Genomic DNA, 17,010 nt, shown 5'->3' with positions numbered 1-17,010 from the left:
CTCTTTGTCTTTTTTGCAAATTAATCTGTGGGAGGGAATGAAGGAAGCCAGTCTTTGGCATTTGTGGCCACTTGCACAACCACTGCCAGTGGAGAACTTCTCCTCAAGAACTCATGTTCTCATTGTCTGAGTCTCTGTTGAATTCTGGTTGCTGAGATGAGCTGTAACAGGCAAAAGATGCTGTCCACACAGACATGGGAGAGCAAGGGGGAGAGGGGAGCGAGCCCAGTGCAAAGCACAGTATCCCTTTTTCTTCCAGTCAGCTCAGCAGAATACACCTCAGTCCCATTCACCTCTCTGCTGTCTTCCAGTGGAGATGATAACTGTGCCAAATTTTATGGTTTTACGATACAGAAAAATGTTTACTAGACAATAGGTTGCAATTCGTGGCTTAAAATGCTTTTGATTCCAGGTGTCCCACAGCGTACGAGGGTAACGCACCTGCGTGCCATCCTGTTCCATCTCCCCATTTTTAAGTGTACTTCAGGTATTTTTAAGCATCCTTATTTTGTAAACTTTAATTTATAATCTCGAACAGATTACGACAGGCTGTGGCCCTCTGTCGTGCTATTGTCTCAAAACCAGTGGTAGCAAATGATGCGAAGTGACGGGATGAGCGGGGAGCGCAGGTCTGAGAGGGGCTTGCTGATGTCTGAGAGTTTAAGCTCAGCTGTTGTGGATCTACAGCACGACCTTGAATCAAGAGTTCGTTCTTCCTTTTTTTTTTTTTTTTTTTGAAGGATCTTTGCTTTTGGGCTTATCATTGCTTTGCCAGCTCTTTGAATGTAGTTTTTTTTTTTTTATATTTATTTGCACATTCAAGTCAAATAAAATACTGATTTTAAAAGTCTGCAGGTCTCGGTGTTTTAAGTGGGCTTAAGATTTGATGTAAACCTTCTGACAACCCCCAGAACTGATTGTCCTGCACCTGAAACCGAGTTCTAAACGGTAGAAAAACGCAGTTGGAAGGCTGGATGAGTCTGCCCTCCAGCAGTTACAGGGAGCTGCACGCAGCTGGACTGATCTGCGTGCCAGCTCACTTCCAGCAGGCAGCGAATCTTTAAACTTATCAGCGTGGTTAAGTGAGCGCACTGCGTAACACGAAAGGGAAAGGTTTCCTACACGCAGTGCAGCCGGAGATCCCGCGTGGGAAGGCAGCGCCTGCAGCTCCGCACACACTGTGCTGCCAGGAGCGCTGCTGGAGCGCAGCTGAGAGCACAGGCGGCCGTGAGGTGGCACAGTTGCTCCGTGTCGAAACAGATTTCAAAAGAAAACATCCTGCGGAGCCGCTCGCGCACAGCTCTGTGTGTTGCTTCATTCCTAGCAGCACCTTTGCTGGGAGAGGTGTGGTGCAAAACCAAGGTCCGGGCCCAGCCCCACTGCTCGCATGCTCCGTACGGCAGCCCCTGCAGTGCCTGATTCCAGCTCCAAAATCTATCAGCACATCTGCTCCAGGTTAAGAAGGGAAAACTACAACCATGAAAATAACCCCCACCCGCCTTCCCCTCAATCTCCCCAAATTCCTGGGTAATAACATGTTGGACCATTCCCTGGGAGCTCTGCGCAACAAATGGATGAGAGCAGTGTGCAGACTGAGCTGTAGTGATGTGACCCAGATCTGATAGGAGTTTCCTTTACATCATCCTCAACGCTTCCGTTGCCATAACAAAGGGCGACTCCGCTTTCCATGCAGCACAGCGCCTGCTCGCAGGGAAACAAACTGCTGTTCCGCTAACGATCAATCCTCCGGTGAATAAACGGCACGAATAATTTGATTTCAATGATGGTGGTGACATCACGGAGGACGCAGTGCATTTTACACAGAAGTGTCCTCTTGGAGGTGCTGGGCTTAGCAGAGACAAACCTGGGCTGGGAGGACCCGCGTTTCTTGCTCAGTGCTCCGTGGAGGTTTTCTGTGCCGCGATTTGGAGGAGGCTCCGATGCTCGCACACCCAGTGGCTGGGAAAAGCAGCATTGCATGCACGGAAAATGTGAGGTTGTGCTGACAGCAGTGGAAACGCTGCGTGCTCCTGTGGCTCTGCCCGGAGCCACTGCCTCTCGTTCTGCAGCAGGAACACGAGCTCAGCCTGCACCAAGAGCTCTCTCCTCACACCTGCTGGTTTGCAGCTGAGCTCCTGGAACAGAGCAGGAATCTGAGCCCCATTATGAGCATCTGAATCCCAAAGTCAGATCACCCAGACCCTAAGGGTACCATTTGGGGCAGGGCAGGTGCTGCTTGTACCCTCCCTCACAGCTCTATAATCCCTCCCCTGTGTTCCAACCCTACATGCTTGGGGCTCAGAGCTATTTCAGCAGAGTGCTTTCTCCCAGGAGATACCTATTGCACAACGAACAGCTTTAAAACCTAACTGTTACCCCACAGGGAAGGGAGCACATGAGATGTTAACAAGCTGTGACAAACCTCTGGCATGAAAATTTTCTAGCAAGCTGTTCTGCATCTACAGCAATCACTAAAGATCACACAGCATCTGAAAAATGAAGGATAGAGCAGTGAGTAACCTCTCCCTGCTCCACTCCAGAGACCTGGCCATAGGAAGCAGGGCTGCGATTTGCACACTATCTGAACCTGATTATGGCTAATTTTTCGCATACAGAGCATGGAAAGGATCCTGGTTGAGGCATGGAAAATATGCGGCTGCATGAGTCATGTTGTAATGGTTCATAAATCCTGAGAGAATCACAAAAGCAAAACATCTAACATTGCATCTTCCCTGTCCCTGCCAGCGGAACCCCACCTCTCAACACGCTCAGCACAGGGGTGTGGGAATATGGGGAAAGCAAAGGAAATAGGATCATTTTCTCCTCGGAATAGAGGAATCTCATCAAACAGCAGCCAGGCTCAGAGTTGCAGCCTTCACAGAAGAGGCCATTCATACACTGAAGAAAAAGAAACGAACTGCTCCTCAGGTTGCCAAACCAAATTTACAGTTCCTACCACCCGGGCTCCAGCTCCGTCCTTACCTCACAGAGCAGCAGCCCTGGCCCAGCACCCTGGGCTGCACCCTTGTTGCTGGGAAGGGCCCACACAGGCGATGGGAGAGGATTTGGGATTTTCCCAATGGTGTGAGAGCACAGGAGGGCCTTACTCTCTCAAAGAGTTGGAGAAGATGGGATCATGTAGCAATGGATCTTGATAACATCTCCCAACATAAGGATTCCCTCCTGCAGCTCCCCAGAGCCACAGGGCTGGAACTGGGTGATCTTTGTGGTCCCTTCCAACTTCAACCATCCTATGGCTCCACAGCTCTGTGTAGGCAGAAGGTTGTGGTGAACAGGGAGCGCTCTGCTCTCCTGGGGGTGCTGGGTGGAGACAGCACATCTCTGGAAAAACACAGCTCTGTGTGGGCACGAGTGGCTGCAGTTCAGCTTTATCTGCCCAAGCGCAGAGGCTTCCCCAGCCCACGCTGGCCCCTCTCCTGCGGGAGGGCTCTGCTCACCCAGCTCCTTCCTATCAGCGGAAGCAGCACATCTCCATCGGGCCGGAACCTCACCACTCATCTCTGTGTATCACAGCACTGCGGTGCTGCTTCCTTCAGATGCAAACAGATCCGCCTCCCGTGGCCTTTAATTAACCTCAGCAGCAAGGGCAAGGAGGGAGGGAAGCAGGATCAGAAATAAAGAAACACAACTGTGGTGGGCCGAGCCCAGCACAGGGACTGGGGGGCAGAAACGAAACCCCAAACCGTCCCAACATGAGGCTCTGAGAGAGCCCTGTGCAGCCCCAGGGGCTGGGGAGGCTGTGGCCCTCCAGCACTCCGTGCCTGTGTGTGGGGATGACGTCTTCCGAATGCATTGAATCAGCATGGGAAAGGACCTCAAACACCACACGGAGCCACTTAGATCCCTCTTGAGCAGAAGGATGCTGCTGGACACGGAGCCCAGAGGAGTTTCAATGCAGTTTACACTCAACCTAATTCAAAGTGCGTCAAACGTGACTGTGTTTGTTATTTTCAGGAACAGCCAGGAGCAGGGAGGAGGCCCAACTGAGTCACTTGAGCTCTGACAAATGACCCCTATGGGTCTGGATGCGTGCGTGCCCCCAGCCCCGTGGCTAACACTGCAGCTACGTCTCTGCTCAGACCACACTGGCTCTGGGAATGGCGTGACAGGATGAGCCCGGTGCTTCCGAGCGTTAAGGACTATGAGGAGGAAACGCGTAAGCGCAGTCACTCACAGGGTCTTTCCCAGCCCTCTCCCAGCAGCACAGCTCCTGCAGCAGCATGGGGACCTCCAGGAGCAGGCGGTGGGCACCGCGGCTCGCGCTGTGCTGTGCTGCGTGGGGACTGTGCCTGGCTGCACCGGACTACGATGGTGAGTGGGCATCTTTGGGGGGAAAAGCTGCTGCTTAACGTACAGGAGGTTTGGGACTTCCAAAAGATCCCTGAGAACTTGTTTTGGAAACGTTATTCTGGATGCTCCATCCCTGGAGGCACCAAGGCCACAGATGGGGCCCTGGGCACCAGGAGCTGACCTGGGGGGGGGGGACCCAGCCCAGGGCACAGGGGTTGGAACTGTATCTTTAAGGTCCCTTCCAACCTGAGCCATTCCATGATTCTACAATCATGAGAGAGCATGCTAATTGAGATTCATGCTTGCTCTACTTCAAAGAGGAGGTGATAGAAGATGCTTATGGAAGGGAAATTAAAACCAGTGTGGAACAAAGTGGCAAGAGAAAGAAACAGAGGAGTAGAGCAGAGAGCACTTGAAACTAAGGTCTTGGCTCCCATGGCCACAGCTTTTCACTGGAGTGGTCCTGGATCTCAGGACTCTGTAAGCTGGGCAGATTGTGCCTGGGTCCCCTGGTACCTGTGCTCCATAGCAATTGCAAGCAGTGGGAAGCAGAACAGCCATGTCAGTTTGCAGTAAGGCCCCCGATGGTCACTGCTGCACACTTAATTCCACATCAGCTTTTTCTGCCCACGACACAACAGCATTTCACAGAATGCTCTCACTGCTAGGAACCCAACATAAAATGCAGCACCTTAGAATTTGGTGTGAGCACCATGGATCCAGCCTGCTCTACAAAGTGCCGGTATTTACACACACAGCAAGTAACAGACTGCATTTGCACCAACAGATTACTCTCAGAACAGCACCAGTGACCAGGTAACGACAGCAGAGATCACACCATGCCCCCGAGCCATCCCTGGCGAAAAGGCAACGATAGGCAACGTCACATACCTGCTGCTGCACGAGGCCGCTCGCTCCCAGCTGAGCAGCGGGATCACGGTGCTGCTCATCCCCTGCCTCTACAGCCTCGTCTTCCTGGTGGGGCTGCCCTCCAACGGGCTGGCCCTCTGGGTTCTGGCTACCAGGGCTGAGAAGCTGACCTCCACCATCTTCCTGATGAACCTGGCAGCAGCAGACCTGCTGCTCATATCGGTGCTGCCTTTCAAGATTTTCTACTATTTCCTTGGGAACAACTGGCCCTTTGGGGAAGGTCTGTGCCGGGTCACTACAGCCTTCTTTTATGGGAATATGTACTGCTCAGTGCTGCTGCTCACGTGCATCAGCGTGGACCGGTACCTGGCGGTGGTGCATCCTTTCTTCTCGCGCTCTTTCCGCACCCCTGCCTTCGCTGCCTGGACCTGCGCTGCAGTCTGGCTCTGTGCTGCCGGCATCACCCTGCCCCTGACTCTGCAGCAGCAGTCGTACCCCCTGTACAAAGCGGACATCACTCTGTGCCACGATGTCCTCCCTAGGCAGGAGGATGACGGGTATTACTTCAACTACTTCATCTGCCTCATCACCTGCGCTTTCCTTGCTCCTCTGCTGGTGATGCTGTTCAGCTACTGCTCAGTGCTGCAAGCCCTCCTGGGCAGCAGGCAGCGGTACTCCCACTCCATGAAGCTCACAGCTCTCGTGCTGTTCACACTTGTGGCCTTCTACACCCCCAGCAACGTTCTACTGCTTGTTCATTACTCCAGCTATCACTGCAAGCTGTACGGCAGCTTGTACATCGGCTACATGGTGAGCCTGGCCATCAGCACCTTTAACAGCTGCGCTGACCCCTTTGTCTACTACTACGTATCAGAAGATTTCCGGGAGAAGGTGAGGAGCAGATTCTTCAATCGCAGCAAAACCCCCGCCACGTCCTTACAAACCTCCAAAGAAACACTCCCTCAGAAAAGCTCCAAGGAGTCACTGGTATAAGTCTCCATCCCAGCTCCCTGCCCCCGAGGTACTCACAACACACCACGGGGATAGGACAAAGCGCTGGGACCTCACAAGTTTCATCCAGAGCAGCGAGGAGCAGTTCCCAGTAGACAAGTCCCAGTAAAGAAGAACCACATTCTTCTGTCCACACGGCTATGACCAAATCAACCTAGGCCACAGCATTCCTTAAAGGATGTTGAGTCCCAGAGAAGAGGTGGAGTGCTGAAATGTATAGATCTGTGGACACTGCATGCAATTTCTCATCTGGTTACATACTGCCAGGAATGTTTTTGTTAGTACACCCAAGTCTGCTTTTAATGCATGTTGGGAGCTGGTTGCTAGCTGCCTTCTGTTTATTTTTCTGCTATTGGCTTCCTTGCTGTCCTTGAACACATACTCTTTTCACCTAAAACTGAAAAAGAACAGGCACTTGCATAACCAAATAGTTTTGAAATGTTTAGAAATTAGGAGGTACTTACATAAAAGACTCTCATTGCCTGAACTAAAATACTCTGTCAAGAGAACATGGAGCACTAGCTCTTCTAGCAATTACATTCTTGGCTTGACTAAGAATCATCACCACAGTTATGGCAGCCCATTGTCCTAAGTGTAAAAATCCAACTCCTTCAGCCCTGTTGATGCTAATGACCTTTACTATCCAAAACTTCGTAAGGCCAAGACTGTTTTATGTCTCTTGAAGGGAACTATTAAAGAAGGAATTGAGAAAACACTCAAACTCTACAGACTTTTTTTTTTTGATTGATGTCACATAATCAAGAGCTTTCTTTTACAAAACAGGTGAACAAGCTCATTGCTCAACCCTGGAGCATGCTGCAAATTTGTCAAAATACAGCCAGCCCAGCTCTGGGCACAGCTCAAGGAGAAGCAAGGTAGAAAATGAGCAACAAACTTCCTTAGAGTCCCTGCATTCTGTAGTTCTACTGGTACAGCCATGACTGAGATCTACAACCAAGCAGTCTTACAGTCCACGTTGTGAATAAAGAGACAGAAAATATGGTTTTAAAATCAGTTTTTAATAAAATATTTACCAGAATCTAAAACAAACCCCTTTTCTGGACTCAGAGTTGCTAAGATGCGTGTGAACAAAACAAAAACAGTCACAGAACGGTGTGCTTACATGTCGGCACTGGGGTGGAATGTAGGTGAAAAACTAGAGCCTATCTCCTATGGGCACAGCAGTGCACGCGCAGATCGTGCCAGCTGCTGAAGGAGAGGCAGCGGAACCAGGCTGCAGCCAGGACTACTGTCACTCTGTCAGAAATAGCAAGTACTAGAAAACCAAACAAAACAACAAACGGAGCTGAGGTTTTCCAAATAGGTCATCTGTCAACAATAATGAAAACCAGGTTACCCCGCATTAAATACCAGTTGCCAACGTTAGCAAAGCAAGTGCTGTCGTTTCCATGATGTTATTCAAGCAAGCTGAACATCGAGGGTTTTTTTCCTACCAAGGCTGATTAAAAAGAAGGGAAAGAGCTAAGACCAAAACACCCAGACAAGAAAGGACAAGGGAACTATTGCTTTAAAATAAATACCATGGTAATGATTACTCTGCATAATGTACAGTTACAAATACATAAATATTAATTTCATTGAAAGGATTGCAAGCAAAAAGCCACCAACAACTAGCACTGCTGTAGCTATTCAGTAATGTAACTTGGTGTAAGCAGGAATCTGTCTCACAAACACATTGGCACTTTTCTCCTTTTGCAATGAAGGACCATCAGAGAAAGGAAAGGAGAAGCATCTCTCTAATGGAGGGAGGCACGAGTCTCTAAGCCACAACCAGCTCACAGCCCAAAGCAGCAGCTCTGCTGTTCTTGCTGGCTTTCCACCACTGGGTTTGTCTCTTCCTTGGTGAGGAATGAACCCACGCTCTCCCAGCTTCGAATTGGAGACAGACCAAAGTGCCCCGAAGAGCCCACGGAACAAAGGCAGACCGATGGGCTGGCACCAACAGAAATTATTTAGCTGGCAGCAACGTGGAGCTTTCTTGTATCTTGAGTTAGTACATTACACAAAGCAGAGCCTGAGGAAAATGAAGTCACATTCAACACTCAGCTGAAACCCCCTGCCTTTATCAGCTTGTCCCCAGCGGGGACACTGTCAGACTGCCCAAGGACCCATGAGAGAACCAATATGAAATTACTTCAAACACCTTTCTAAAACTATTGAAGGGGTGAGATAGGAAAACCAAACCCAGGAAGGGAAAGAGCACAGGAGGCTGAAGAACTCGGAGCACAGGAGCACCACCTTCCCGGGGCAGTTAGTCCCACTGACAGAGCCACGGTGCCTAAATGTCTTATTCTCCCAACTCAAAGCATTAAACAGCAGAAGCTGGAACCAGCAAACAGAGGAGTTTGTATCGTACAGCTTTGATAGCCAGGAAAAAAAAAAACCCAACCAAAATATCGCTCTTGTTGCAGCTCGTACTGGGTCTGCTATTTACCCAGGGGATAAATATTGACTCAGGCCCTGTGTACACAATAGCCAGCATCTGCCAGGCCAGTTGCTTGCAGGAGATGGAACTGAGTTTAAAGGCATTTATTTACCTGCCAGACAGGAACACAGCTGCCAGCGCTTCTGCTGTGCAGTGAGGACATGCTCTGTTAGTGTGCACTGAAGAGCTGTGGCAAAGAACTCTGCTGGGGAGCAGTGGGTACACACAGGCAGCAGCCACAGCAAGATCCTGTAGGAGAGCTCAGAGCAGCAGGTAGGCTGCTTCTGACAGGGGGAAGGCTTACACCTTAACAGAGCAGTTCTAAAACTCCTGAGAACTTTGAGACCCAGACCTTCGTCACGTCAGTTACAATCTGCAAGTATCTCGCCCCAGACTGGAAACTACTGTAAAGCAATGGAAAGCGCAGCAACAACAGCAGAGCAGCAAGGTCCCAGGCTACAGCAAGTGAGGATTTGCTCAAATGCAACAGCTGTGGGCACAGAAATAAAGGAAAGACGCTGCTTACCTTCAGAAAGCCTCAGAGGTAGGCAGGGATCTCCAGCAAGATCCCATCACCTCCACTGCCAGCCCTTAAATGAGGGCTGGGAAGGGGGGGATCCTGGCCCCACCCCCCCTGGTCACCCAGGTGCATTGCATTGCTTGCAGCTGAGCCCCCTTGGGCTGGCCCTGCCTTCCCACCAGGTGCTGCATCACTGCTTCAGGCCATGACTCAGCATTTCTGCTACACCTACACATGCCCAGCTTCTGGAATAGCTCCAGTTTTGTCCCTGTGCAGTTACTTTTCTGGAATAAAACTGCCCACATTCTGGAACGGAATGTCTATATTGGGGTATATTCTTGTCAGGCTCCTGTGTAATTAAGCCCTCAAAATGAATGGGGTTGGGCTTTTTCCTGTTTCCATTCACCATGAAACACTCTCAAAAGGAGTTCCCACCCCACTCTGGGTCCTCCTAACAATAGAAGTGGGAAGATAAAATATTAACACTATTTTGCAACAGGCAACTGAATCAAGCTCCTCCAAAGAGAACAATGCTGCTCCAGGGCAGGAAGGGAAACCAAAAAGTAACGCACTTTTGGAATCACAAAGCTTTTAGTTTTAGTTTTACCACATTGCTCGGGGCAGGTCAGGCTAAGGGAGTCTGACCGCTGTGCCACCAGCAGCCTCAGGGCCTAGGTATAGATTACCATATCCAGAAAAGGCATTGTATGGAGGTCCTGGGGGAAGCAGAATTAAAGTGATTGGTGAAGTCAGGCAAGCATTTAAAAGAACTGTGCCTCAGGTCAGCTTTATTTTCATGCCAGGGTTACAAGGAAGAAAGGGGCTGCAGAGCTGAGAAGGCTGCAAGCAGCCCTCACCAGCATATAGTGCAAAATGAAGAGGGCTCATCCACCAGATGCTGTTACGGCTGGCAAACTCCTCACCTGAAGCTTTTCAGCCCTGGATTTCAGTTTTCTCTTGTTAAACAGACAGCCCAACAACATGGAGATAATAGTGCAGTTTTTCTTCTTGTTGGACATAATTATGGGTGCAGTAGATTTATAGGCTAGAGAAAATGATTAGCCTCTTGCTATGTCATAACTAGCAAAACACACTGATTTTTATTATTGTAATTTGAGAGAAAACTCCTCAGCCATCTTTCCTCAAACAGCAGTTTAGCTAAGCACAAGGCCTGGACTTAGCTTCTAAATGTAGCTAGGAAATGGCAGTTGCAGTATCCTGATAATAGAGAAAACACTTGGAAATGGTCTATAGGTTTGAATTCCAGCCCCTATTTTTCTCACCTAGAGGGCACAGCATATCAGCCTTCCATCCTTGGAAGCGTCCCTAAGAGGTTGCACAAAAGGCAGAAAAATTGACAGAAGAATAATGCTGAGTGTCCCCCTTCGCTCTCCAGATCTCCCCGTGGGGCAGAAAAGCCTACAGTTCTGAGGGCATCAGGAAGTAGTCATCATTCGGTTTCTGTTCTGCAGCAGGTCATCTGTTGGAACAGACTCATACGGGAGTTGATTCTGAGCCTCTTCTTTTATTTAAATTATATCTTTCTGTTGAGAAGAGAATACAATGAAAAAAGTCACTTTCCCGTTATGTAACTTTGTGAAACATCCCTGAGGCTGGGCAGCAAAAACCTTAAATCTCCTAGGAATGGAGACACCCAGGTACAAAGGCTCGCACGCTGTCCCAGCGAGATCTGCTCCTGGTGACTATTTGCTAAAGAGGCTCACGAGCCACGGGTAAGAATGCTCACTTTGAGGAACTGAACACGTTTGACCCAACACATGAATTATGCTGTAATTCTTGGATCACATTGACAATCCCCAGCTCTCCAGCTCACCATTCTACTGTGGTCACTACTTCCTGAATCTTGTCCACTTCTCTTAACGTGCTCGCTGTTGTCAGTTCCGCCACAATCTCAAAAACGTCAGTTTCAGAGGCGTAGGGGTCCGGGTCGTACTCATAGGAATAATATGACAGATCCAACTGCAGCGGAGGGCCTTCCTCAGCTGGAAAGGAAACCGTGGTTGTGCTTTAGCCAAAGAAACTGCACTTAAGCATCACATGTTGCAGCACAGAAAAGGGGAATGACATTAGAGGGAAGGCATAGCATTAAGGGAGGCAACTCAGGAGCCATATGAGTGTCTCGTTTGGGTAACAGAGGCTGCATATGTCAACAGAGCAGTACACGCATGCTTAGGTTCACATATAAAGTTTACCCAGTGTATGCGATGAAAAGATCAGTTGAAGGAGGGAGATTTGTTTTCAGACCAACCAGAATGAAGACTGTGGCACAACAGACCTGGATCCTACACTGAAAATATTCACTCCACCTTTAGCCTAATGTGCATCTGCTTCAGCACAGCCAGAGCACCAAGGAACTCTCAGCATTTAAGACAGAAACAGGCAGAAACAGATATTTATCCCTCGTGCATTCCCTCTGGCCTACACCACGGCACCGGCAGGTCACTCACGGTGTACATCCCGCCGAAAAGGGCTGTACCTCTGTGGTGGGTGATTGCCCACAGTCCAGGGGTAAGGCTGCAAGATACAGTTTCAAGGAGCATCAATAGATCCTTGTTTTCTAAGCTGTGCCTTGAGCCAGTTCAGCTTTTCATCTCACCAGTTTGCTTTCTACACACACTGCTTTCGTTTGGATTAGAGCAATCACCGAAACATAGCTGTTGCAAGAGGAAACGTCCCCCTCATAAAAGTTTGCTTTATTTAAGGAGAACGCTTGTCAAGGCCTTTGAAAACATTTGTTCTCTAGAAATAAAATATTTGAAGGCTTTCCTGTTGCCTCCCACACCCTCCCAGCAACAGGCTCAGCCCTAGGCAAGGGAACACTTGCCTGCAAGCAGAGTCGGTCTGTGTTCACTTCTTGGCCTTCTCCAAGTGAGAACGTGCCAGATCATGAGGCTGCTCTACGCTCTATGAATGGATGATTGCTGTCCACCAGGGACAGAATTAACATCACAGACCTCACTTTTCGTAGGAATGCAGTGTTGGAGTCAAAGCAGAGATGAAAGGCCGACATTTCCTGTTGCATACAAACCACTGCCCCATCTCCAAATGTTTGTGCCTAAGCCAGTGTTTGAGCAGCGATGGGGGTGAAAGGAGAAGTGGCCCAATGCCAGTTCCATCAGCCCTCAAAGAACAGCTCTGCTGTGAACGCTGCGCCTGCCAGGGGGTGTTGCATGGATGACTCCACCTGGAAACAGAGCTCACCCTGACGCTCCCGTTAGAAACTAGCAATGGGTGATGGCATTTTCTTAAATAATAATGATGACACCAAATTAAAGAATCATAATACCACCAGGAATTTGATTGCAGCTCCTGGACCTTCTGGCTGCTGGGACAGAACTGCACAAATCATACAGCTCCAGCTGCTGGGAGAAGGGTGTGGGGTGGGGGGTGGTCAGACAGCATAAAACTGGGGGGCTGCCTGCTCAGGGAAGCACAGAGTGCAACAGAACAGCAGCACCGATACCACTGAACACTGCTGTACCACACTTACAGGCACAGGTGGGTCTGTACTATTCATGGAAAAAAAAACCTGTTCCATCTCTGAGTCTCAGTAGATCACCTGTGAGAAACAGCTGAGGAAGGGGATTCAGTCAGGAGTGTCCTCACCTGACTCTCGTTTCAGCTGGGTCCTGTCAAACTTCACTAAATCAAGAGAATATGCTGCAAGAAGCACTGAATTTTCAGGCCATCCATATAGTTGTTAACCTTGAATAGCACACTGCATAAACTGTTGTATATTCTAGCAAACTCAGTGGCATTTATGGAACTATACTACAAGTCTGTTTGCCAAAGTGAGCCCAAATACATTATGAAGTTCCCCACTGTTTGCTGGAAGGGTTGTTTCCATTGCTGAGTGAACATAGACAAGAGCTGACAATGGAAGCATCAATCAAAGCAAGCTGAGCCTGCACAAATCACATGGCAAATGCAGAAACATATCAGACAATAAAACCACCACGAGGTCCTGCAAGAAAACGGTATTTCCTGAAGATTAACACACTGCAGCAGCTTCATCAACCTGCCCTAATCTTGATCTGGCTCCTGGAGTTTTGCATCCCTTTAGGAAATCACAGATTTAGACATGGATCATCAGAACTTTCACTAGAAACCCAGAGCACCTGAGTCGACTTAAACCAATCACATGCTTCAGTGCTAACAAACCAGCGAGTCCAAATGAGACCCATGCATAAGGAGGGATTCATTCATTTGTTAAACTTTGATTCATGTACCATGTGCTTGACCTGAGAGGAGCCCAGAGGATTAATGAAAATCACATGCTGGGCGCTTTTCCTGATACTGGATTTAGTCTGTTTTATTTCTGAATGCTCACTCTGCCATGGCTGCTCAGACAGCTCATTTCAGATGAGTATCTGCCTTCCAAGAGATCTCTTTAACACTTACATACCCCAGACTGCAGCAAGCTCATAATGCTTATGCTTTGATAAACATATCCCTATGGCACATATATGGTTATGAATCGAAAGTGTATGAAAATGCCACACAAACAAGATCTAAATTGCCACTTCTGATCTTACTGGGAGCCCACTGAGCCCACATTGCTTTTGTCTGTTCAAAAACAGAAACCAGAGGGTGATGCTTCTTAGTTATTTCAATGCAGATTATTTCAGAAGCACTGTTCTGAAAGTTTCTGGATTGTGGACTATCCCAGATAACTGAATTTGTATTTGAGAATAATGCAATGGCAGTCACATTTTGTAGACCAACAGCAAGGCCCATCAACTTCTGCAGAGCAGAGGACGGGCAAAGGATGGGACAGTGTCTCTCACATTGAGCATCCAGTGTTCTGAACTTTGGTGCACAAGAAGGACATGAAGGAAGGACACGCACATGGGAAGGCATGGAGCCCTCTCTTGAGGAATTAACTTGTTTTACTGATTCGCTGGGGGGAGGTAGAGGCCAGAAGAAAATTAATGAGTGGAAAGCAGCCAGGAAAAATCTAGTCCAGCTTAGTTTGTTTCGTGCTGTTTCTAGTAAATATTCTATTGACCCTCCGCTGCTTCTTGGTGAGATTTATTGTGAGCCATGAGCAAGTTTGACAAGAGTCTTGGAAAAAAAATGTATGAATATAAGCACCAAATAAAATGAGCAGCCAAATTCCTGGTTACTTCATGACCTTAAAGTTTTTGCTCACTAAGGCCCTTTATTCCAAACAACAACTCAGGATCAGGGCTGCCACTCAGCGTGATGCTGATATTACCTGCTGGAGTTTGTTGGACACTAGGCTGCTCAGCTGTATGGGAGTTTGTCTCCCTCTCTTCTGGCAAATTCTTGGCTGTAAATAAAAAAGAAACATGAATACATGGGTCATAACGTTTGTTAACAAGTCTCTAGAAAACATTTGCATTCACAGAGGTGGTATATTTAGTGCAGGTATACTGCACTGCACATCTTGGAAGCCCATGCAGAGTCCAAACTATGCTACATTTCATTGATAGTACTTTTACCTCTCATTATTCACTTCAGGTAAACAAAATCACTAATTTTCTCAAGGGTTCATCAAGACTGGTAGAATGCATCTTCATGACATCAGAAAATCCAGTGCTGAGCTAACAGGCAGGTAGCTGCTTGTACAATTTAGTCTCCTGCAGCATGAGAAGCAAAATACTACGTAGGAGGTTTTGAATTCTCCTCTTTTCCCTACCACACATCTGTAGTTATCATTTGCTTAGATCTGTAGTGTTCCCCAACGAGATTGTAACAGGAAAAAAAACTGAATGAAACCTACAGTTAGAACACTGAGACATGGGGATCTGTTCTATCCTCGTATTATTCCTGCACGATGCTACTTCCATTTGGCAATGGTTCTGGTAGATCTGTCCATCTGAGCCACATACAGGATCCCCGTCATAGCCACAGTCTCTTGAACACATGCATTGCTCAAAATACTCATCCTCCAAGCATCCAAAGACATTATTGCATGGCCCAAAGTGAGAAAAGCCTGAAAAGTAAACAAAAACATCCCAAGCAACACTTTTGCATATTAAAGGGAAGGGAAAGATGAGGCAACAGTTTTCTTCTTACTTCTCCCACGTGAATTTTCACATTGAATTTCAGGTACAGGACAGTACAACTCTCCCAGTTTTTGATAACATGCAGGATAGGAAAGAGATTTCTGTTTCTGAGCCAAGTTAATCCTGTCACTATTGAATGTAATCGTTTGATCTTCTTTCAGTCAATCGAGGAACTCTACTGCAAGATATTTTATGGAAAGAAAACCAAACTGCATTTGAAAAAAGTTTTATATTTATTAAAACATCTCACTTTTCACAGGCACGTCCAGATTTGTATGCTATATCTTGCCTCTGAAGCAAGTAGCAAGTCACTTTGGTGGCTGGAAAGCAGAATACATTGCTGTCTTTGGCTGTCATAAGTTTACTGCTGCTCTCATGCAGACATTTGTAAACCTTCTACCAACACAAACTGAAATAGAACATTTTTTTTAAGTATCACTTTGAGTTCTGAACTCCTGGGCAGTGTGCCTGCAGGCTTCATTTTCCAAAATCTGCTCGGCTTTTGTGCAACTTACCAACCCACTGGCTAGCTGAGCTCTCCACTTCATTGCATGTCGGCCCATCACAGAGCTCCCGCGCCAAGGGGCTGTTCTCACTCACGTTGTAGAAACGAGTTGCTTCAAAAGCTGCAGGTCAGCAAGAAAGAGAAATCACAATGGAGTCTTCTTGTTAGAGCCGCAGAGCTGGCAGAAAAAACAAAGGAAAGCAAACACGTACCTGGCTCATAGTAATCATACACTTTGATAGGCACAGGAGCAGTTTTCCCAACTATATACTCTCTGAAAGCTTGAAACTTTACACAGGTCATGCACTGGCTTGGAATCTGTATGATGCAAAATACTCACTGTAACAAAAACTACACTGTAAGTGAAGAGAGATGAACAAATGCAGCATGAGCCCCTAATACAGAAGGGTGAGAATGAAGGCACCTCCAATAGTTGATAGAATGGCAAAGATAATGGAAAAAAAAGCCAAACAGAATGAATTAAAACAAACGATATTTTGTCAGCCTTTAAACTAAAGCACATACTTGCCAAACCACCTCAGAAAGCAAAACCTGAACCTCACCTGCATTCTGTGGTTTACCCAACAGCACTCCTGTCCTCAGTCAGCCCACTAATGCAACTAGCCAACTATTCACTGCTGAGAAACAAGACAAGAGAAATCTCATTTCTCACCTTCCGCTACGTGCAGTGAGGTCTGAATTGGACTGCATTTTGCCTCCTTCCTTTCACAATGCTAAGGATACTTGGAAGCCAGATTATTTTTAGGTAGGAACTAAGCGATACCTGCCCAGAAATTCTACATGAGCTGAAGCTAATCACCCACCTCCTTTATGCCTGGGTTTCCAACCACAGCCACAGCACCTGCCCACCTCAAAAGAGGCTCAGGCAACTCACCAGTTACACTGCATCCCAATTCTAATATGCAAATGGCCACCAGCAGCAGTACACTGTATCCATGTCCAACTACCTGGCCATCTGCCTTTCACTGAAAAGTGGCTTAATTATAAGAAACAATTTCATTACCTCATCAAAATAAAATAGGACTTTTCTTCCATCGACTTCATATCTTTTTAATCCAATTTGCTTGTTCATCAGTAACTGGGGAAAAAATGAACAGGTTTAGTTTCATCTCACCTTATAGAAAAGAGCCTGAAATTAGAAAGAAGAAAGATTTCACACTGCTTCGAAAATGGCTCATCAGGTGCTAAAACCGAGGGATTTCTTGGGCTGGAGAAGGATGGTTCAAGAGGAGAAATGCAAAAAGGAGTGAAATTGCTCTCAGACCGGAGGATA

General features: G+C 47.5%; 2 protein-coding genes and 1 long non-coding RNA gene across 3 annotated transcripts in view; 1 reads left to right on the top strand and 2 right to left on the bottom strand.

Moving 5' to 3' along the window:
- On the bottom strand, positions 717 to 3,952 carry LOC110389055. The gene is made up of 2 exons (XR_002433051.1): positions 2,423 to 3,952; positions 717 to 2,135 (listed from the first exon to the last, which is right to left on the bottom strand). It is a non-coding gene; the product is annotated as an uncharacterized LOC110389055 (long non-coding RNA).
- On the top strand, positions 4,144 to 6,907 carry F2RL3 (F2R like thrombin or trypsin receptor 3). The gene is made up of 2 exons (XM_021378949.1): positions 4,144 to 4,332; positions 5,099 to 6,907. The coding sequence occupies exons 1-2, from the start codon at positions 4,242 to 4,244 to the stop codon at positions 6,172 to 6,174; spliced, it is 1,167 nt and encodes a 388-aa protein (XP_021234624.1). The 5' UTR covers positions 4,144 to 4,241; the 3' UTR covers positions 6,175 to 6,907.
- Positions 9,914 to 17,010, bottom strand: part of CPAMD8 (C3 and PZP like, alpha-2-macroglobulin domain containing 8) — a 42,551-nt gene continuing 35,454 nt past the window's right edge. Inside the window, exons 37-43 of the mRNA XM_021378946.1 lie at positions 16,741 to 16,815; positions 15,929 to 16,034; positions 15,727 to 15,837; positions 14,926 to 15,138; positions 14,398 to 14,472; positions 10,993 to 11,161; positions 9,914 to 10,702 (exon numbers count right to left, since the gene is read on the bottom strand). Of these exons, the coding sequence (XP_021234621.1) occupies position 10,702; positions 10,993 to 11,161; positions 14,398 to 14,472; positions 14,926 to 15,138; positions 15,727 to 15,837; positions 15,929 to 16,034; positions 16,741 to 16,815 (750 nt within the window). The 3' untranslated portion in view covers positions 9,914 to 10,701. The remainder of the gene's footprint in view (positions 10,703 to 10,992; positions 11,162 to 14,397; positions 14,473 to 14,925; positions 15,139 to 15,726; positions 15,838 to 15,928; positions 16,035 to 16,740; positions 16,816 to 17,010) is intronic.

Source organism: Numida meleagris, chromosome 27 (assembly GCF_002078875.1).
Source record: "Numida meleagris isolate 19003 breed g44 Domestic line chromosome 27, NumMel1.0, whole genome shotgun sequence".
Lineage (NCBI taxonomy): Eukaryota > Metazoa > Chordata > Aves > Galliformes > Numididae > Numida > Numida meleagris.
This window is presented reverse-complemented; position numbering and strand designations above follow the sequence as displayed.

Excerpts from the sequence above, each read along its gene's own strand:
- F2RL3 (XM_021378949.1), top strand. The coding sequence starts at position 4,242 with ATGGGGACCTCCAGGAGCAGGCGGTGGGCACCGCGGCTCGCGCTGTGC. Across the intron at positions 4,333-5,098 it reads GGCTGCACCGGACTACGATG|ATTACTCTCAGAACAGCACC; the intron begins GTGAGTGGGCAT and ends TTGCACCAACAG.